The sequence below is a fragment of the Anarhichas minor genome, unplaced genomic scaffold, assembly GCF_050575085.1.
Source record: "Anarhichas minor isolate MPS153535 unplaced genomic scaffold, ASM5057508v1 ptg000007l, whole genome shotgun sequence".
Lineage (NCBI taxonomy): Eukaryota > Metazoa > Chordata > Actinopteri > Perciformes > Anarhichadidae > Anarhichas > Anarhichas minor.
Genome location: NW_027466453.1, coordinates 12,818,516 through 12,840,532, shown reverse-complemented (window position 1 = coordinate 12,840,532; position 22,017 = coordinate 12,818,516). Strand labels below are relative to the sequence as shown.

General features: G+C 43.8%; 1 protein-coding gene across 6 annotated transcripts in view; it reads left to right on the top strand.

Moving 5' to 3' along the window:
- The first annotated feature begins 1,230 nt into the window (after nucleotides 1–1,230).
- cyth1a (cytohesin 1a) overlaps nucleotides 1,231–22,017 on the top strand; it is a 37,123-nt gene continuing 16,336 nt past the window's right edge. Inside the window, exon 1 of one of the 6 annotated variants that reach the window (XM_076085922.1) lies at nucleotides 1,231–1,470. In XM_076085922.1, the coding sequence (XP_075942037.1) occupies nucleotides 1,452–1,470 (19 nt within the window). In that variant the 5' untranslated portion in view covers nucleotides 1,231–1,451. Of the gene's footprint in view, nucleotides 1,471–1,502; nucleotides 1,522–6,433; nucleotides 6,545–14,486; nucleotides 14,712–22,017 lie in introns of those variants that run through there. The other 5 variants (XM_076085920.1, XM_076085924.1, XM_076085923.1 and 2 more) reach the window with 5 other exon arrangements.

Sequence of the window (22,017 nt, the reverse complement as noted above, 5' to 3'; positions counted from 1 at the left end):
GCTGAGTGTGTTATTCTGTCCTCTACTGCTGTGTGTTTTTCAACACCCGATGAGAATGATCAGCTAACTCACGTGTGTTCACTCGCACTGTGATTTAGCGGGGAGGCCAATCATACATGCATTTATTATTGAGACTGTAACAGACTTATGTCGCATTTAAACAACAAAAGCTGATTCATAAAAAGGCTAAAATCTCGCTGCACTGCTGTCTATGGGTTCAGTGATGTCATAAACACTCGCTGTGATGTCACAGATTAGTCAGAGACCAAGAGACACAAACACTTTAAAGCAGCTGCAATCAATATTTTTCTTATCACAATTCTAATGTGAAAGGGGGTCGATTGAAGTAGTGATGAACCGACAGAAGTATCGGCAGAATCTGCTGCTCCCCTCTCGGCTGTACGGACCTTTGTTGTGAGTTTCAGCTCATTGCTTATAGCCGTCTGTCCCACAACTCAAATAGCGTTTTCGAACACAGCAGACAGCTGTTATACCATCTACTCGGCATCGAACAGCAGACTGATGCAGTTGGTGATTAGCCGGTGAACATAGTGGAGCGTTGAGCAGTTTAATAGCCGGATATTTCCCTCGGCTGATGGTGGAGACCACAAGCGGCGCTAATGGAGTGAATATTGGACTTTAATTTCACCAGTGGTCAGAACCTTGACTCCAAATGAAAGATAATGTTGCTACACAGCTGCTAAACTTGTTTGCTTACAAGCTGGCAACAACGACTGTAAAAGGTGATGGAATGTGGTGTTCACAGCTTGCTTCTGCTTCCCCCAAGTGGCCAGAAGAATGTTATTGCAGGTTTAAAGAAAAGCAGCACCAATTTTTGGGGGCTTTTTTAAATTTAAAGTGGACTTTGAGGGCTAAAAATAATGTTTTTTTAATGTTTAAAATTGTCTTAAAACGAAAATTTCTTTTTTCACACCTTATAAATTCATTTTTTTTTTTTATTGTAATTCTAATGAGCAATGTCTCTCTATAGTAAATTACATAATACCAGTGTTCTACAAAGTTAGTTTATTTTTACCAGGATATTATACCAAAAATATTCCGGTAAACAATATCAGCACATATACAAACATAAATGAGAAGTGTATCTAAGTTGTTGGGTCAGAGAAGTTAGACAGTGACGTCACACCTGGGGTGGGCGGGGCTAACATGTGCACCGGGCTTCTCCGGATGCGTATCACGCAGCCAGCCAACACCGAAAACATTTTTTTTTTTTAAAAGGCAGCTTAGGGGACGAGCGGAGCCTGCAACAAGGTGAAAAGTAGCACCTCTGGAGTGCGCCAGGGTATCCAGAGAGCCCGCAGTCAAGTGGAGATCTTGGAAGTTGAGCGAAGAAGAGAGCGGAACGGAAGAGAAGATCGCTGCGGGCGGCTTGGCGAGAGACCTCCCCGGGCTGCGACGCCTGCAGCAGCAGCAGCATCAGGACCACCAGGATGGAGGGGGAGACTCACGGTACGTCTGCAACCCGCCCTTGCATGGACTGTTGGGCATCTTGTGAGCCCGGTGAGTCGTGCCCCTCGCTGTGGGCTACCATTGAGTGCACTGCTGTCTACAGTGTTCGTGCTCTGCTGTGCCAAGTGTACAGAAATGAGAGACAGTCTGATGCTTTAGATGTTCATACTGCTGCCAGTCTGACTGTCTGACTGTCTAATGTCATGTTGATTCACTTGAGAAGCTTTCACAGGAAAGGAAGTGTTGGGTCTTTATAAGCCATCTTAAGAACAGGTGCCCCCCACTAGTGTTTGCTGCCAAAAATGATACGTATGATGAATTATTAAGCATCACGCTGCAGCTTTGACAGCATGAGGGACACTGTAGAAATCCACATATATATATATATATATATAGTAGAATGGAGATTGTTCCTGTTCTTATGGTAATCAAGAAACAAAACCGATTTATTTATACCATGCTGGCATCTGGCGCAGAGGCTCCTCCAATGACACAGTTTCACAAAATGCCTTCTTGTCAAACTCTCCCCACCGTGAAGCTATAAAACCTTGACAGGAAGTTCAGTGTCCTGACATCATGCACAGGGTGACACCCCCCCCTGATGATCTCAGGCCATGATGAGCTATGGATGGCTCAGTTTAGGCTATGATCGAGGCTTCATCTCAATTATTTAGCAGTTTAGTTTTTCTGTGAGCGTAATGCATCTCAAAATAGAACCTCCAGCAACGGCCTCATTGCAAAACTGATGCTCTTCTAAAAGAAGGGAGGGGTCGGTAATCCCATACACATTACATACAAGAGATTTAAAAACTAAAAAGTTAAATTCTAATCTAAATAAAATATGTATCCTGTACTCATTTTTTCCTTACCAATCTATAGTGTTTTTCTTTTGATCGTTTCTTTTTATATCTGGGGCGCACAGGGTTCAGTAGTGACTTCTGGCATACAGCATGTTTGTTCCCAGGAAGCATATTTCTTTTGGTATTTGTTTTCCCTTGTCAGTACTTTACTGTTTGCTATTCAGCCTGAACAATCGGTCCACGCTGATGTAATCATCTGCTAAAGTGTGAGGCAAAAGAGAGGGCACAAGTGCATTGAAATAACACTCTCACTGTCCCTGACACCTCCTTAGTCAAATCAGCGGCTCGTGGGTCTGAATGTGTAAAGTATAAATCACATCATCTCTTCTGTCCCTGAGCACCGGGACTGTTTTCGGCATAATCGAGGTCTACAAAGGAGAGAGAGAGGATAGAAATAATCCATCCGCTGTCAAGACTCGACTCTAACAGACTTTTTTTATTTTTATTTTGAGCTCTGTTTCCTCTTATCTTTCTAATAATGTAGACTTAAGCGTTGGCAGTGAGTATAATCTGTGTATTTTACAGCCTTGCAGTGTCATACGTAGCGTTTTTGCCCTCTCCTCCTGTGATGTTGTAGGTGCTGCAGCCCCTAAACCAGCTATCTTAGGATTCATTGGGTGCTGGCTCTGTTTCAAGACTCACTTCAAAAGGCTTTGAGCTGCACGTTGTCAAAGTGACTTTCTTTTTTTCTTTTCTTTTCGTGCTATTTTGCCATCTATCTGCACCTGTCAGTGCAGCTCAGTTCCCCTCTTGCATAATTACATTTGTGCACACAAAGGAAGCCGTGTGCCGGTTTCTAGGCGCGGTGCATTGTAGCGGCAGGTGCGTGTGGTCGCTTTGGTCGTGGGTGTCGTTGCTCCTCTCAGTTTGTGATATAGTTGCTTCTACTGGCTTGTGATATTTACTTGTGGTTTACTCCAGCACCAAGCTCTTCTCTCGTTGAAAGCACACTCTGTGGAAAAAAAATATTGCCAAAGCAGCAGCGGCAAAAAAAAATCTGTGGACTTATGCAGACATATCATATTCCTGTAAAAAAAAAATAAAAAATAAAAAGAAGTGTGACATGAAAATCGAAAGAAGAAGTTGAAATCTGTCACCTCTAAGTCAGTTCAAATCTGCACTAGTGCTGCAGTTTTTTGCTGTCTTTTTACTTATCCGTGTAAGATATATCAGTCTAAAAATAATCATTGTCATGGAAAAAAAGCTGATAAAAACATCCTCAAGCACACAAAGGGAGGCTACTGAAGCTTTGAGACAGCTGAAGAGAATAACGGGCTGCTATGGGACGATGTTACTTCGTGCATTCACCCCATATTTAGCCTGCTAAGCTCCGTGCCGGAGAGTATTCAGTTGAGTTGTGACCAGGTGCTTGTTCTGCTCCCACCCAGCCAGTTAGTCACTGGAGGTGATGCTAACACTTTGCTGCTATACGTAGGAGTTCCACCAACACACACACACACATCAGCGAGCTCTCTGTAGGTTTTATACCCACGTGTGGGAACTCTTTCATCACACGGAAGACTTGTCTTCCCACCTGACTGTTTGAAGACAAACATGCGAGTGATTTCCATCAGAAACTCCTAGTAGGCTCTCTGCCGAAGCAGCTGACGGTTTTCTGCTCACAGTGTTTGAACACGAGTACATTTCACCGAGGAATTCAATCTGCTGTACGATGAACTTCACTTGATGTGTGACTGGAGCGTAAACGTGTTTTTCCATGCTCTGTCCGCCTGGTGGCATGTCTGCATAACAGCACAAGTAACGTGTTCTTGTTGGGACTAGGCAGCCACTGTGCAGAGGCAGTCACCTCCCAGCAGCCACTGTTTGTGCTAAATGGAGATGTTTGCCTTCTAATGTGAAAATGCATTGTTTGCTATATAGGAACTTCGTTTTTTTTTTGTTTTGTTTTTTTCAATTAATAGCCGCCATCCTGGAGGTAGAGATCGCAGGATCAGCTACAGAACGTGGCAATGAATTTATGCTCTATTAGTCAGCAGACAGCAACCTGGTTCCCCTACAGTTCGCCTGCAGACTATTCAGAGTGAAACTGCTCCGCTGTGCTACTGGAGGTCAACAACTGTTTAACTGTGTGTTGCACTAACCCGCAAGACCTTGTGGGGCAATATTAAGCACAATGAATTGAAATGGACTGTTATTGCTTATAGTTTGCCTTTATGGCTTTCATTAGGGTATAGTTTGCTATGTGGACTCACATTGACAGTTCAACCTCTCTCTCTCTCTCTCTCTCTCTCTCTCTCTGGCTCTGTCTCTCTCTCTCTCTCTCTCTGTCTCTGTCTCTCTCTCTCTCTGGCTCTGTCTCTCTCTCTCTCTGTCTCTGTCTCTCTCTCTCTCTCTCTCTCTCTGTCTTTCTCTCTGTCTTTCTCTCTCTCTCTCTGTCTCTCTCTCTGTCTCTCTCTGTCTCTCTCTCTCTCTCTCTCTCTCTCTCTGTCTCTCTCTCTCTCTCTCGCTCTCTCTCTCTCGTGTGTCCGTCCATCTTCCCACCTGTTTACTTATCTATTCTCTGCAGGTGCTCAGTGAGGCGTCGATATCCCACACTTATTCATAGAGGTAACATGGAGCCGAGCGAAAGGTTGAGGAATATGCAAACGAAAAAAAGAGAAGACAGACATTTGTGCTGACTTCACCGTGTGACGAGGCTGCTGTTCCTCTGGGTGATGTGCAGCTGCAGCAGAATAAAAATGGTCAGGACTGACTTTAGAGTTCATGCAGGAGTTACCGCCGAGGTACACTCGGCCAATGAACTGGACGATGATTGGTACATCAGCGGTGATGTCATAGCCATGCAGACCGTATGAAATGCAGTTTGTGTCGGATCTAGTGCCTGAGTCAGCGACATGCATGACCCTGATGGCAAAGAGAGAGAGAGAGAGAGAGAGAGCCGACTTTGGACATGAATGAATGAATGAATGAATGACACAGTGAGAGAGGAGGGTGTTAAAGAGACACTTGTGTGATTGACAGATAGTCTAATTCAGAGTGGCAGTGGTTCAAGAGTGGAGGTAAACATTTCTGCTTTGCTTCACGGGAGTTGTGAAAATCCCAAATTATATCAATTGCCGTTGATTATGACCGCATGTGTGGCAGAACCAGACCTGTGTGTGTGTGTGTGTGTTTCCATGTGCGTTTTTCTATCCTGGTGGGGTCCATCACCTGACCCCAAAAATGTGACTCTGTCGTGGTGAATGACATCAATAGGTGGGAAGATTATAATCTAATCAAAACAAATGGCTCACAGTGTTTTGCCCGGGAACAAATCATTTTCTTCCACCCCGTTGCCAAGCAACCATGAAATCTTGATTTCATGTACAAGGCTTTTGAAGCCAAAAAACCGACGAGTGTCTAGAAACTAAAAAGCAACAGAGCAGAGAGCTGCTGCAACTCGTCCTCCATTCTAATGCACAGGGAAACTTTCTCCTTAATTGTGTCTTTAATTGATTTCCCCCTTTGTTTCTACATTTCATCATAAAAGCATAAAAGTAGTGTCCTTAAGGTACACTACAGTAATATACACTTTAGAATAAAACCCGACTTTTCAATTTGAGTGTGCATTTTGTTATGCCTAAGAATATCTAGCTTGAATTAGTATGGAAAGTAGCAAGAGAGTGGGAGAGGGAGAGAGAGAGGGAGAGAGGAAGAGGGAGAGAGGAAGAGAGCAGAGGACGATAGAGGGTGGCTGAGACACCAGCTCAAAAGGGGAACTGGGAGAAAGCAGAAGTGATTTCAGCATCCTGGCAAGTTGCACATTCTAATCGAGGGGGAAGAGAAAGTAGGTGATTCTGAGAGATCGGCTGGGCAGCGGAGGATTCGTCCAGCTTGGGTGGAGGAGGGCGGCGGGGGGGGTGGATAATGTGAAGCAGAGTGACGGGACCTTACAGTTGGAGTATCTGCGTGAACTGAATAGCAGGGAGCACCGGCGTGACTCTCAGCAGCCACAGCGGGGAAGCCGGGGGCCTCCGCAACATCCCTCTTTTCCCTCTCTATGTCAACCTGAACCGTCAGGAGGGAGCATTCACACACAGCCACTAACGGAGACAAGCCTTCACACACACACACACACACACACACACACACACACACACACACACAGATACATTGATCACACGCCGCAGATATGGGGTCGGTGAGTGAACTTTGCGTGTCCAGCCTTCAGACGTTCTTGTGTCCAGCCGTGAAGCCGCTCCAGCCACCTCCAGGTAAAGCATGCTGTTTTTGTAGCAGTTTTCTGCTTTGCTTTGTCGGCATGCGTTTGTATAGCATATAACATTGAACCCTCTGGCTAGATCATTTGAAGAAGTCGTGACAATTAGTTGGTGAAAGACTTCCCACACTGTCAATATAAACCTGCCAGTGTCATGTGTGCTCAGCAGGGATGAAAAAAAAACAGTTGGACGGAAATAGAGGGAGCTTCTTGTAGCTAAGGAGGCTCTCTCATTAAGCACAACTTAAACCTCTGAGAGAGAGAGAGAGCTAATGTTATTACTCACTGAGCAGATCTAATCTCCAGCAGCTCTTACACACTTTCCACCGGCAAACTGTTTTGAAACTGCTCATGGTGACTTCTTCACACATCCAACAGCACTGAAACCTCAGGTGACGACACAGCCACGCAGAGCGACATGCTCCTACAGTATCGCGCTCCGCTGTGCATGAAAATGTCTCTTCTTGTCCCCGTTACTAGCTGCTGCGTCCTCTGATAACCGGGGACGGCAGGGTTGTGTTTACTGGAGATCACCTCTTAAACTCTCAGTCCTTCCCGGTTTAATCACAGACGGAGGAGAAGTGGAGCTGGCTAAGACGGTGGCCTCCTTTCAGGATTTTTTTTTTTTTTGTCATACTCACCATCTGTTCTCAGATTCGTCCCTTCACACTGTAGTAATAACAGGATCTGGATTGCGATGGAGCAAACGTGTGTGTGTCCTGTGTTTGTTTAGGGCTGGTAGTTTAAAGTCTTGCAACTGCATTACACGACACTGCGGGGTGGTGCACAGGGTTCCCACTGGGAGTGTTTGAAACCGTGTGTTGTTGGCAGACCGTGTTGACAAGACTGAAGCGGCTTTGTTGGGTCGCGGTGAATCAGCTGACTGAGTGCGTAGCAAGGTGGAAACGGTGCTGTCTCAGTGATTTCAAAACACATGAATCAGCACCACGGACGAGCATGAAAAGAGAACACTTTTTTTTTTTTATTTTTTTTTTTTGGGATATTCAAGGGGGGAGTAATCTGGATTGTTCTGCTATCACGAATGTGGAGACAGCAGAGTTTCACAGATATTTGTCAAGCTAACCAAAATAACTTTGACATATTGGGAAGAGCTGAGGAAAGAGTTCCAGTTAGAGATGGCACTCGCTTGTCATTTGGATATTCAGCCCCCAGTCTGAAAGCAGTACATTCCCAAAGGCTTAATTTCAGCTGTCATCCGCCTGCAAGTGTCAGTTTTTTTTTACTCGGACTGTAATAAAAAAAACAAAAAAACACTTACGTCGTGACGGCAGCCATTGCGTTTTGGACCCCTTGTGCCGGGAAGAGACTGAGCAGTGTTCTGTTAGTGTTGGTGTTTCTGTTTTTAATCGTGAATCATGCAAAGTGATTCACGTGTGACTCATCGAATGGTTGTCCAGCTAGTTCGGCAGCATCATTAGATCACTCCTGAAATATAGAAATATAGACAACTGCTGTCTCATATGAAAAAAAACAAGTGCAAAACACGAGTGAGAAGTTGAGAAACTCACTTAGCTGCCTCACCGGCTGCCTGACCTCGTGTACATTTTATTTCCCAAAGTCTTTCTGTTTCTCAGGGGATGCAAAAAATGATTGTTTCAGTCCTCTCAGGCGCTCTCCCTTTGCATCTAAATGAATTAAGCAAGTAAGTACAGCGTTATCTCAGTGCTCTTCCAGACTGTACATCTTATAAGATTTACAGTCTGGAACTCACAGAACTCACAGTAATTACTGTGAGTTCTTACTTTCACAGTCACTGTGAGAGGGACTCAGCATGTCTTCTTCACAGGGCACCGTTTGAGACTGATAGTGGACAGTGCATCTCCCGAAGCAAACCTGATAGTAATTTAGCTGATTAATATCACAGCGCTTACGAGGGCCTCCTGCGCTGTGAGGCAGGTGTGCTCGAGCTTTGTCTTGATTTTCTGTCATGGAAATGACTCCATGTGGACTCCAGGAGCCGCTGAGGACAAAGTGATCTCGTTTGGGAGCACAAACAAGCCCGTCAGCAGCAGACAGTGTCCAGAATATTTCCCAAATCCGCTTGTTGTAAAGGAGGGTACGATGCAGTAGTGACAGTGTTAACGCTAACGGGATTATGTTAGTGGTTCCCAAACTGTTTGGCTTGTGACCCTTATAACCCTTGTAAACATGATTTTGAACTGTTAACTTGCTTCATTACCTCCGTAGAACATGGCATCGGTTTTCATACCCTCTGTATCTGTGATTTATGTGGAAAATACTTTTTGCGCAGCAACACCTCTCCAAAATCTTAAATATTTTAATTTGGATTTGTGTTATTGGAGTTTTATAGCAGTTGTAGAGGTCTCACAGAGTTTCACCTTTCAGGGGTCTAATTGGCGTCACTGTGTGGCATCACATGCTGTGTGTTTCTTTGTCTGTGAATGATCAAACACAGGCTGAAGACAGCGGGTTGCCTTTGAGATTTTTACTGGAAGTAATTGTGAAACTGTGAAAACAGAACTGGACAGCAATGATAGGGATTACAAATCAGAAAACCACAAGCTTCCACAGAAAAGAGCAACGCCCTGTTCGCACAAAATGGTACCAGGAGACATCATGATTAACAAATGACCACCCTCCTCTGTGTCTGACATTATCCCTTGGATATGATGTCAAGCCTCTGCGTAATACAAATATATTACTACATGATATTTATATTTACTATTATAAGTGTTATTTTATTATAAAGACCTATTTATGTCTATATTATACTCACAAAGACGTAAGAATGTATCCAGTGCTTTAAAGTACAAGATTAGAGAAACAAATATACCTCATTTAAATATCAGAAAATGCTTTTTCTTCTTCTTCTTTGCAACCCCAAATTTGGGAGCTACTGGATGATGGGATTAAAACCTCTAACTTTGAATGTTGATAAAGTAATGCACGCTGAGAATAAGGCCTAGTTGATCAGTAAGCTCCTGTGTACATTTACATGAAGTCATAATGTTGATTTATTAGATTTCATGTGAACTGTATTCCACTGGCAAGACACAGTTTGGCGTGTTTTTTCGGAGGCGGGCCGTGAAGCGACTCTGCCAGCGAGCAGCTTCAAAGAGGCGTGTGTGGGAATCAAGACAGAGGCAGATGAAATCCGCACTCCTCTGTAAACCAAATAAGATGCTTCTGGTTGCGTGGCAGGATTTGTTCTTGCTTTTTATCTTGATGGAATGCCATGAAATGAACGGGCGTGGTAGCACGTTCACTGGTGAACTAGAAAACAATGTTTTTTTGATTGTGTTTCTCTTCTACCTCGGGCATTTATGACATACTGTAACTCCTATTCTTGTACTGTAAATGCGTAGACACGCTGGCATCCAAACCCATGAAGCTCTCCATGCCTGGGGGGGACACAATCCATCTGAACAGAAGGGGTTCTATTCTGCCATTCCCTTAGACCCGCTTGTTCGTCAGGCTAATGCATTATGAATTACAGATGAACAATGCTTTGTCAGCCTGTAGTTTACCACGGCTTGTTTGGGGGTGATGTCAACTGCAGAAATGTTTGCAGTGCAGAATGCTGCCAGTCTAGCCTGAGGAAGAGTGACTTCTAGACAGGCTGTTGTACTTCAGCAGGAGCTCTCTCTACGTTTCACACTCTCGTCCTAAAAGTGATTTGCGTACAGTCACATCTTCTGATTGCAGTATTTCTGCATGTATGTTGTGTAAGTGTAGCTGAGTTCCTGCTGTAGGCTGCTACAAAAGGAACTATTGGAAAGTAAATTGTCTTGCTGTCGAGGATACGTGAAGAGCATGTTGTATATTAAAATAGAGCTTTGTGTTTGTAATTGCAAGACAGACTGTTTTACTCTCGCAACCACGTAAGAAAAGTGACATAAGAGCTAGCTATATCCTATGACTCATGGCAGTAATCATTCGTTCAGGTCGGCGCACCCTCCCACTTGGAAAATTATAGGATGGATTGATCCAAAAGGTCTCATTACCTCCGACTGCACCTGTAGAGAAAGAAGTGGTTTCAGAGTCAGCTTGTGCAGTGAGTCGTTATGCATGGAGCGATAAACCTCCAGCCACAGCCTATGCCCCGGAATGTCTGCCATGCATGTAGTAATCTATCTAGCATGTAGTAATCTATGTAGCATGTAGTAATCTATGTAGCATGTAGTAACAGAGGCATTCTTCAGGCCGGCTGGTAACGTGTGTCAAGCAGGTGTGCGGAAACTAACCTCCTATTTCTCAATAACTTCTTTTCTGGGGATTCATTTGGTTTGCAAGTCAAAGGCTATATGTTACGATTTGAGGTAAATATGAGGCATTTGTGTGGGTAATTATGTAATAATGTCTGGTCGTTAGGGATGATTTATCATTTAGGCATTGTTTCTGCAATGTGTGCGTCTAGATTTCATTTCTGGAACTTCGTTATATTAAGTTTCCTTCATGCAGTTTTAGTTGTAATTACAGCAGACGATCAGCAGGGGTCACTCTTGGCATTTCTTCTCATTTGATGGTTAAAAGCCTATTTTCTCACTTTTTTTCCATCTATTTCAGGCTATTTAAACACATAGATTTACTATTATAACTACAGGAGCTGTCACTGCATCATTATAGCCGCATGGGTAATTATAAAGCCTTATGGTTTCAGGAATAACTCCGTTGCACAGTTGCAGTTCTAGAGAGTCGATCACATCTCCCCAGGCACACACAGCTTGAACCCGTCACAAGTCCTAACCCTTACCCAGGCAAGATTCCCATTACACGGTCGTTACACCAATTTTACACATCAAGATCACCTTATCTGTATTATGTCTTCTCTGCCTTTGGATGTTATCTTCTAAAGCTTTAGAAAGTAACCCTATAATGATGCACACGTTTTCAATAGAAAGCCAGCGTTATAAACTGGGGGCCTGGAGTTTGAAAGACATGGGCGCTTATTAAACACGGGGGATCTAACAGAGACATCAAGTTGCGTTTTGCAAAGTGTGGGATCCAGTGTTTTTGGAGCTTTGCTCACACTAAGGACTAAAAGTCAGGCTATCTCGGCCTCTGCTGCATCAATTTTGACCATTATTTTTCCACCAAGTCCCTCAACTTTAAGAAAGTGACACAAAACAACTACAAAGAGACACAAAACAACTACAAAGCGACTCAAAATTACCAAAAAGTGGGCAAAACAATCACACATACAAAAAAAGAACTACAAAAAGACCAAAACATTTCCAAAGAGACACACAATGACCACAAAGAGACATAAAACACAGAGAGATGCCTAACAACTACAAAGAGACACAAAACAACAACAACAACAAGAGTCTAAGCAATGATTAAGTATTGTATCCATGGAGGAGAGGTGGGCCTTTAGCGTGCCTGTGCTCAGGGGCCCATTGTGTCATAATGCGCCCATGATCCATGCCCTGAAGATTGTGGACTAAACCCTCATAAACAACAGAGAAGAAGAAAGAAGAAAACATTGTCCTTTTGAGGAATTCCTCCGTCCCATTGAGTCTAATAATCAGCTGCATCTTTCAACATGCAAGAACAAAACCCTCTTTACACGTCATAGTCTAGTATGATAACCGCTTCGACTTGAACTCTCCATTGACGTCTCATGTATCCGAGGAGCAGTTCTACTTTGTACTACTTTTGTGTCTTTGTGTGGAGCAGAAAGTTGCAGACGACAATGTGTTGGTATCAACTGATGATCTTTTCATTTAAAAGTCAAACGGCTCTCTGGTTTCATTAGCACAGATTTATAGCAGTGCTCGGGGGGGGGGGATGGATTAACTGTTAACAATGAATTGAAACTTTGTGTGAACGGGGTTCACTTCACACAGACTGCATTGTGGTGTTGTTGAGTTTGGGCAGCACAACTGAGGCATTCATGAGCCACAGCTTGAAGCCCCTCAGATGAAGTGGCCATGCAGACTATAGGGGCCTTTCAAGGGTTTGTGCGTCTATGCTTTATAGGTCTTGTGATTGCCAGTTGCCAGTATGGTCTTCATAAAAGGGATGAATCTGCAGTATTTTGTCTTGATTCCCGCGTTGGTGGTTTCTCAACACAATAATAATGCAGCCAGACATCCAGCCACATTGTTTTCTCCTGGTGCATCAGTGCAGAGGTGAAAAGAAAAACAGAGAGGCGGTGTTATCTCCGGGCCTCTTTCATTGGCTGCAGAGCGCAGCATTCCTCCTGGCTCTCCGGTGTTCATCAACAGGCAGGGACAGGCTCGGCCCTTTCCTATCTGACAGCAGCACAGCCGAGCAGGTGTTATACAAACAGCAGGCTGATTGATTCACTTTTAACAAGGGGGTGAAAAGCTGGGTAGCTCTGCTGTCTGCCCTTACAGTTTTCCCGAAAATATGCAGTCAAGAAATGTCTCCCTAGAACAACCACCAGATGCACCTTTGTTCACAGGCAGCATAAAATGTGAATATACTGAGTGTTGGCGGGCCAGGATGAAACATGACGGCAATAAATCCAAAAGAAGATGAGGCTTTTATTTCTGAGCAGCTGCTGCGACCTGGCGAGTTAAATCAGACATTTACACATGCTGCTCAGTCTCACCGGGATTACCAGTTCCACCCTTAATGACACATCCACATGTACTTGGTTGTAGTCTTGTTGGAGTGATTCCAACACTTTCAGTTGTGTAGTAATGACAGAGTGTAACTAGCAAATATTAAACAATATGAAAATGTATTTTGGCCCCAAAAAAGTTTCTGTGTTGATGTCAGATTTATCTAGAAAACACTGTGATTGTATTTGAATATTCAGCAGGTGTTTGGGAGAGTTTGTTATGTCTTCTTTGCAGCCGGTGCAGGTGTTGTTGCTGTTTTCTAAAGAATAGTATTTGTGAGAAACTCTCAGCGGATGTGGTGAATCTAACGCAGCAACAAGCGCAAGATCAGCAGCAGTGAATTGCAGTGCCTGTGTGTCAATCACAATCTCTCCCTGCCCCCACTCAACCCTGTCCCGTGTGTGTGTGCGTGTGTGTGCGTGCGTGCGTGTGCGTGCGTGCGTGTGCGTGTGTGTGTGTGCGTGTGTGTGTGTGCGTGTGTGTGTGTGCGTGTGTGTGTGTGTGTGTGTGTGTGTGCGTGCGTGCGTGCGTGTGTGAAAGAGAGAGAGGGCAGTGCCCAAGGCAACAGGGTGCAGACGCAAGCGGCGGGCGCGTCATCTGGCTCATTTGCTGCACCTTCTTTCTTACAGTTTAACAGACTGTTACCGGATAGGGAGCAGCCCTTCCTTAATAAATAAGAGCCTACAATTATAATCACAAACATGCAAACAAATCAAATAAACTCTTCTTGTTGTAAAACCAGAGGGTTTGTATTCATTTTCTATCTCCAATTTGCTGTGGAGACAAATGTATTTGCTGAATGCAATACAATGAAAGAGGACTTCTGGGCAATTTGAGTATTTTATTTGAATCCGTATTTTAATATATATTATTTATAATACACACAGGGTAACGTTGAGCATAACACTCACCGTAACGCCATTATTAACAGGTGCCATCCTCTGTGCCTGTGTGACACAATTCAATGTAACGCTGGCATAATGTAATTTTTTTTAAACCCATCTTTTTAAAATATATATATATATATACATTCTGGGGGTGCAAGTACAATTTGAGTATTTGTGCTTCATACGTCTTGATGCAAATTAACAACTTCCTGTTTGCCCAGTCAGAAATGTTTAAAACAAAAATGATGTTAATATTCAATAATGACTCAAATTTGATGAGAGCACCCGTCTTTTCCACTCCTCACTGCTATCAGGAGAAACCCCTGTATCTGCCTTTTAAAGCGTTCAATCTTATGATCCGTACAGGAGGGTGTTTTATTGTGAAAGGCTTAACCGGAAGGTCGTTGATTTTACTCAGTCTTGACAGAGGATCGCGCGCAGGAAACGTTGGTTGGTTAAAGTCCTTCGTGTCTTCTAACCACTCCCTTGAGCTGTCGACAGAGTCACCGTTCAACTGCCGAACGAAACCAAAGTGTGTTTGTTAACTCGGCGTTAAAACTTAATAATATAACTCAATATATTCATCGATACTAGTATCAGGTCAAAGTTTCGACGCTCGGAAAACACTTGAAACTTTTCTTTTTTAACTCTGAGCTACCGGGCGGAGACAGCATGGTGTTAAAATCGGAAGACGGCGTAGGTGAGTGAAACCGTCAAAAGAACTACACGTTTCTACAAATATCGTGTTGAATGTCTTTTACTTTATGAGAAGTATGAACTGTGTTGAAATGATGTTTGAAGGTAAATCTCAGGAGTGAGGAGTCAGAGCTGCTGGCTCGTCTGGCCTTGTTTACAGTGTTTATTAATCTGCCATTTTAAGCGTTCACTGACTCCACTTTGTGCATATTTGATCATCTAAAAAATACTTAAGTTGCATACCCTCCATAAAAACACAAAAGGAAGTAGCCCACAAGTACGTTATATATTGTCTTTTATAGGGTCAGTCTGCAATAGTAGATAAAGAAAATATACAGATTCATTTAAAAAAACTCACTATATCGAGTTTAATGAAGGACCCTATAGGTCAGCTATGCCTCTTTAAGTTTAATTCCTATTAAATAGTTGCCCCAGTTCAGTATTTGTCAGTTTGCTATAAGTAATATCTCTGTGGATTTGAAGTTGATCACTGTGGGTGTTATACCACATGTATAAACACTTTAGCAACACTTGTTATTTCTTAGCAACACTTGTTATTTCTTGATGCTTTTGCCAGAGAGAGATCATCCTCAGTGTCATCTTTCACTGACTGCTGAGCAATCAGCAACAGGTGTGAGAGCAGACGGCCACTCCTCCAGTGTGTCAGCATGGCATTATCACACTTGTCACTCATGTTAAAGTTGTATTTATTATCCCGGCCTTCTGCATATGTTATATGTTATTAATTGTATAAAAGGATGTAATTCCTTTTACATGCGGTTATTATACAGAAATAAATGAGTGTGCAGCCTTTTTGAAGTCAGACATAAATCCGTTGTTTTCCTCTCCTTTTGGCTCGGTTTTAGCCTGCCAGCCATTAATGAGCCCCCTGAACTTGCGTCAGCATTAATCCCGTTGGAGAACAGTGAACATCTGACTGACTGATCCTGTTATGTGCTGCCGCTCTTCTTGTTCTGAATGAGAACTTCTACACACTCTTTGCCTCGGAGGATCCCGGCTGGCACACGGCTGCATTGTGTTGACGGGGATGAACAGTCGATTCTCTTCCGGTCCATTTGTCTCTGCCACTTTAGGTCTGGGAAGTTTAAGCAGTTGTCACTAATGGTTCCCTAATGAGGGGCGCTGAGAGCTCTAATGGGCTCCTCCACAACAATGTGCATTGATGCCCCGGTGGTTTGATAATCGTCTCCCCCTATAATCGTATTTTCGTCGTCTTTCTGCGTTGGTTTGCAGCCCATCTTTCCTCTCAGGCTGGTGATAGCTCCGCACACTAAGCTGCTATAATGCAATTGGACGACATGTTGTGTATTTATTACGTGTTGATGTGAGTCTCGTGTTTGGTAGCTCAGTAACACGCAGTACGCTGCATAGCTGAAATGTTTTAGGGCGGTGATGCCAGTCAGTGAAGGAGGCAGAGAAACAAGATGACAGAGTGATGTTTGGCTCGATGTGGGACTGTACATTCATTATTTATTGTTTTTAAAATGTGTGAAATAATCACCTAGATTACAAGATGTTGTAGTTTCATTAGCAGCTAAAAAAATAATAATGTCATAATAAAGAAAATCAGGAACGCAAAGTGTAATCAGAAAATGTATGTTTTAGTCGACAAGACATTTAAAAAGATCGTTGAATTATTATTCAAGATCTGAGCTTTTTCTGTGACATCAAACTAAATACGTTTTGATTTCTTGGCCACAAGTGTTACTCGGACAAAATCTATTTCCCTACTTCACGTTGGCCTCTGGAGCTTGTGTGTTATTCTTTCTGTCTTGCACAGTTTAGCCTGCGGTGAACTGATTTGCGTGACATGCTGGTTTCTTCGCAGCAGGTGTAGACACGCCTGGAGTCATTTTCTTCATGCAGGACAAAACTCTGATCAGTCCTGTTGATAAGACCCAGAAATTCAAAATGGCGCAGGAAAGTGATGCAAAACTGACGACACACGTTGCTCCTGTGGAACACGATGTGGAAAAGCAGGTTTTTCGTGTTGTTTATCGCATCTTGTGTTGATTTTACAAATATCATGTCATAGGTACTCCTTTGTGTTTTCTCTCTTTCTGAAAACGCAAAGAATGCATTGAGAAATATTTGGCGCCATAGAAAGTTTGTCAAAGAGGTGAACAATAGAGTTGTATTGTCATTTGTTTTTTTATTGTGCACGTCTCAGTCGAACATGCATGTCATCACGTTGTGATTGAGCTTAATGACTAAAGTTATGAAGAAGGAAGAGTTGTTATTTTATCACACTTCCCACAGGATGGGTGGGTTTAGCCACAGCTTTCACTCCTCTGAACCATAAGAACAGCTCACAAACAGGAAGCCCACAGTCTGACAACATGCTCGACAGGAAATGACATCCCACGGTATGTGTGTGGGCTAAAATGTCTTCATCGCTCGGTCTCTCTGTCTTCAACACAGACACAGAAATACAGAGAAAAACAAGACTTTTCCCATCATGTGTTTTCTGGTGTGTGTGTGTGTGTGTGTTTTAGTGGCGAGAGAGGATGTTGATATTAGGATAGCCCCGATAAGAATCAAGGCCAGCAATGTTGGAGGACAAAGGCGTGCATTGTGGGTAGAAATAGCACTTCCGCTTTTGAGGAACAACATTGAGAAGCCTCCACATCGGCCTATTAAAACAATTAACGTTGATAAACGCCAATAAAACAGAACGGAGATTATTTAAGAAAGCTGCTCTATTGTGTTCATAGTGATGGATTGTGTGTGTGTGTGCAGCTGCAGGATGTTTATGCTGTATGTGTTCTTTACAATGAAGCTGTGTGTGTATACGGTCACATCGCTATAAGTTCTCCAGCTCGTTCTCTGGTCCCAGCATTCCTGAACACAGCTAGCAGGCTCACCTGGGAACTGTTTATGAGATGTTGATGCTCTCTCTCACTTGAATCCCATGACTGGATAGTGTGGCATACACCTGACCCGGCTCGTGTTAATAACACAATACAAGGTTGTTTTTGTGGGACAGACTAAATATGGGATGTTTTTTAACTGTGTAGTGCAGCGGTTCCCAACCTGAGAGTTAAAAAGATAAATCTACAGGGTCACAAGATGAGATAAGAGACGAGAAGGAAAACATATCTGTTAGGTTTATTTATTTTTATTTTGTTTTTCTAATACTGTTTAGCTCTTAACTCTGAATTAGTTTAATTAACCAGTGTGAGAAAGAGAAATCCCCCTTTGGTTGTACTGCTCACAACTCATGTTCACACTGATGCTGTAACCTATATAGAGGGGTAATGAGAACACATCGCTTCATTTTATCAGCCCAAAAGTGTGGGAGCCACTGGTGAAGTGAATATGTGCTCCATCCATGTTTATTTACATTTTCTACTTGTACTTCACTCTGTGATTTCAAACATTTCCCATTAAAACCTTTAAGAAAGCCAGAGACAACGTGCCTGATTTGGATCTGCAGGGGTTTTAATGTATTTAATTAGATAAATATTGATAATAATGGTGACATCATGACCAAGTGAACACGTTTTCCTGTTTCATTGCATTATGGCCCTTTTTAGAAGTCTAATGCAGGATATAAATCCTCACCGTATTGACTCAGAGGTGCAGAGTGCAGCCGGCACAGCAGAGGGCTCCAGGTTGACTCATACAGACAGACAGACATGAGGCAAGCGCTCACATCTGCTCTGTGATGCAGACGCAGACACACCCGGGGCAAAAGTGTGTGTGTGTGTACACACACTCAACAAGCCACTCGGCCCACGATGAGTTTGGAATACTGCGATGTTTTGGCACGCATCATTAGCATCGGGATGATGCTCACGATTGTCACGATGATGCACACGATTGTCTTCAGGACAGACGGCATTGTTAAACTGGATTTCGGAGGTGATGATTATGACTGGTCGCATGACTGGTTGGGAGAGAGAAGACCTGGCTCAAAGTGCTGACTCATACCAACAGCTCATGACCTCGTCACTGTGGTGACCAGATGAAGAAGAATGAATGAATGATGTATATGAGTTACCTGTTTTTAACAACGTTTTCTCTGTTGGGCCTCTGGGTCTTATGATATACCGTATTACCCTCTGAAAACACTGTTTGTTTGTGTACGTTTCTTTTGAGCAGGTTGTTAATCTTGTAATCCTGCAGGAATGAGTCCTAAAACCCGGGACTGAGTCAGCATTTTTGCACCTCTGGTTCCCTCGTCTCAAAGTTCATTTGTGTTTTTTGGATGGATAAATTGATTAAATGCCTGAAATATGGTCTGTGGTTAAAGCAAGTGGCTAAATGAGACTACAAAACGTCATCAGTCCGACTAGTCCGCCTTCACAGCCTCTTTGTGTTTACACTCATGAGACCGTGGTGTAGTTCTAGTCTAACGTTAGCTTTAGAAGATTGTCTTGCTGAACAAAACGTGTGTCATAAAGTTGTGTTTCTGTGATAACCCAGAATCCAATGGAAAACTCCTGTTGGCTTGTTGTCGAAGGAACAAGTGCGATGCTAACTTCCGGGGTCGGCGTACAAAACGTCGTCATCCCTGCAGCTGCTCTATTAAGGTTGTGTGTAAAACAGCAATATGTTTTGATCAACAAACACAACTCAACATATGTAATCATATACATCGGTTTTGAAAGAAAGTTGTGGTAGTTGTGGTATAGACCTTTTATATTGCCCTCTGTGTGTGTGTGTGTGTGTGTGTGTGTGGAGGCAGAGAAAGGAATGACCACTGGGTGGAGCCTCCATGTTAATGGCAGTGACAGCAACATTGAAAGAGTGAGTAGAGAGGAGGGAGGGAGAGGAGGGAGGAAGGGAGGTAGTGAGTAAGGCTCCTTCCCCAGACGGGCTGTCAGTGTGCTGGGAGCATGCTGGGAGCTGATAGCTGAGCTGTATCTGTCTCCCTGACCGGAGGAGCCGGCTCCTTCTCTCTGCCGCTGGTCATGTGGACGTCCAGCTCGCCTGCGTTAAGCCACAGGAGCTGACAGAAAAACAGACTGCTGGGTCTTTTATTTTTAATTTTTTATATATATATATATATATATATATATATATATATATATATATATATATATAACAAGGAAGAGTAAGAGAGAAGAGGAGCTCCCTGGAAGGACACACAATTGACATTTTGGAGGATTTCTCTCACAGGTTAGCACTTAGATTTGCTGACGATCGTGTGTTTTTATTTGTTGAATTGATCTGGCGTTGTTTTCCACAGGTCTGTTTGTGTTAGCTTGTCATCTCTGGTACTTTGCTGTCATGCGGGACTCTGTGTTCCCCCCCCCCCCCCCCCCCCCAGCCACACTTTGACAGTATTGAAGATTAAATCAGCGAGGATGAAAAGCAACTAGGATGAGAATCATTTGAAGTGCTGGTGGTCTGACTTGTCGTCTGCTGGGCCGTCCTGTCATTCGGCAGCCTGGTTTGTTGTGTTGTGGTTAAGATGATTGAGTGCTGGTGCAGCAGGCTAACGACTGGGCAGTGTTGTGCTGTCAGTGGGGGTGAGGTGTGTCCGTATGGAGGCATATATTTGTTTGACTCTTCAGGATCGTATGTAAAAGTGCAAACGGAGGTAAACGCTTCACGAGCGGGGCTGCAGAAGTCGGACTGCAATTTTACTCGGTGGCACAAAAGCCAGCTGGGACGACCAACGAGTAATGTAACAAGTACAAGCCAAGGATGCTTCAGCCATCACTCCCCCTGCCTGGGCCCTGTTGAGGAATGTCCTGAGAGGCCAATGCAGACACAAAGGGAAAGCTGTGATCGTCCCACTGTCTCTGTGTTCTCCTGCCACTCGCCGTCCCACGCCGCCCCGGCCAAACACAAGGCTCCTTCTCCCGTTATCTCTCCTCCTACCTCCTACCTCCTACCTCCTACCCTCAGGCCAGGTCAGGTTGGACGCTTTGTGGCTCTTTGATGCATGTTTTGGGTTTCTGTTTTTGTGTTTGGCAGCAGTGGATCTGAAGGTCAGAGGTGAAGAAGTTCTTAGGCCGGTGCCCTTATTAAAGAAGGCATTCCTTCACAACCCCGTGTTCCACTTTGTTACAAGCTTTCTGGTTCAGAAGATGTGTGTGTGTGTGTGTGTGTGTGCTTTCAAATATATATGAGGGAGAGTCCCCATGGGGTTTACTGTAGTAATGAGATTCAGTCTCAGATCAGAGATCAGCGGATGAGATGTTCACGTTTTAAATCACCCTTTGTTGTTCAAGCAGCAGGAAAGATCAGAAAGCTTAGGGCCATTTTAATAGACTTTAGTGTGTGTGTGTGTGTGTGTGTGTGTGTGTGTGTGTGTGTGTGTGTGTGTGTGTGTGTGTGTGCCCCCATACCAGCTCACATAATCGTTTGTATGTGTATTGTGCTGAATGCATTAAAATTCATCATGAAGTAGACTGTGTCTTGTTACAGTTAGCGCTCTCATTGGTTTAGGCTCGGGGTCGATTGATCGGAGCCTACAGAGACCTTCAGGGTGCATTCTGCAGTTTAAAAAAGGGAACTATCCATGAAACCGTAACAACAAAAGCTGCACAGCAGCAACAAAAGCCTTAAGGAACAGGAGGAGGGGAGGAGGGCTGGACGAAGCTGCTAAGATTGGCTAGAAACTGGAAGAGAGGCGAGTATAAAGGAGAAGATCGGGGAGAGATGATAGAAGATGAAGAGTAAGGGTAATCAGGCCGAATGTTAAGTGTGAGGAACAGATCAAAATATACTTATGTACAGACACACAGACACGTGGCTGCAGAAATGGATGTGCGTCTTTTTGCATATTCCCTCAGTCAGCAGATCATAGGCAGCGTTGTAGCATAATAGATGCATTGATGTCTCCATCTGGTCCAGTAGATGTAGAGATAATAGACCCAGCGTCACATTAAACGGTGTCATTTCCCCATTCTGACCTGTCTTTAAGTCCACCTAAATGTGTGTCTTGGGACCCTGTCCAGCAGTTGTGTCAGCGGCAGCTGACACAACTGGTGAGGAGCTTATTTAGTTAATGCATATTTTTTGGAGGAGCTCCCTAAATTGGGTCACATCTGCAGGGAGGGGGGAGGGGGGGGGGGGGGGGGCTGAGAGATCCTAAGCACTCAAGAATTCTAATTTCCTTATTTTCCAAGGAGAGTTCCTCAGTGATCTGGGTGGAAATGAGAAGTCTGTCCCTTCTGCCAGGACGGCAATCAGGATGTGTATTAGTGGGCTGTGCCGCTGTGGGAGAGGGAGCTATAATTGGTATCTCCCTCGATGTCTCCTCCCCTGTGCTCTCCGCTGACCCAGCCCTCACTAGAAACTACTTCATCTAGGAACTCTGCAGACTCTCTGAA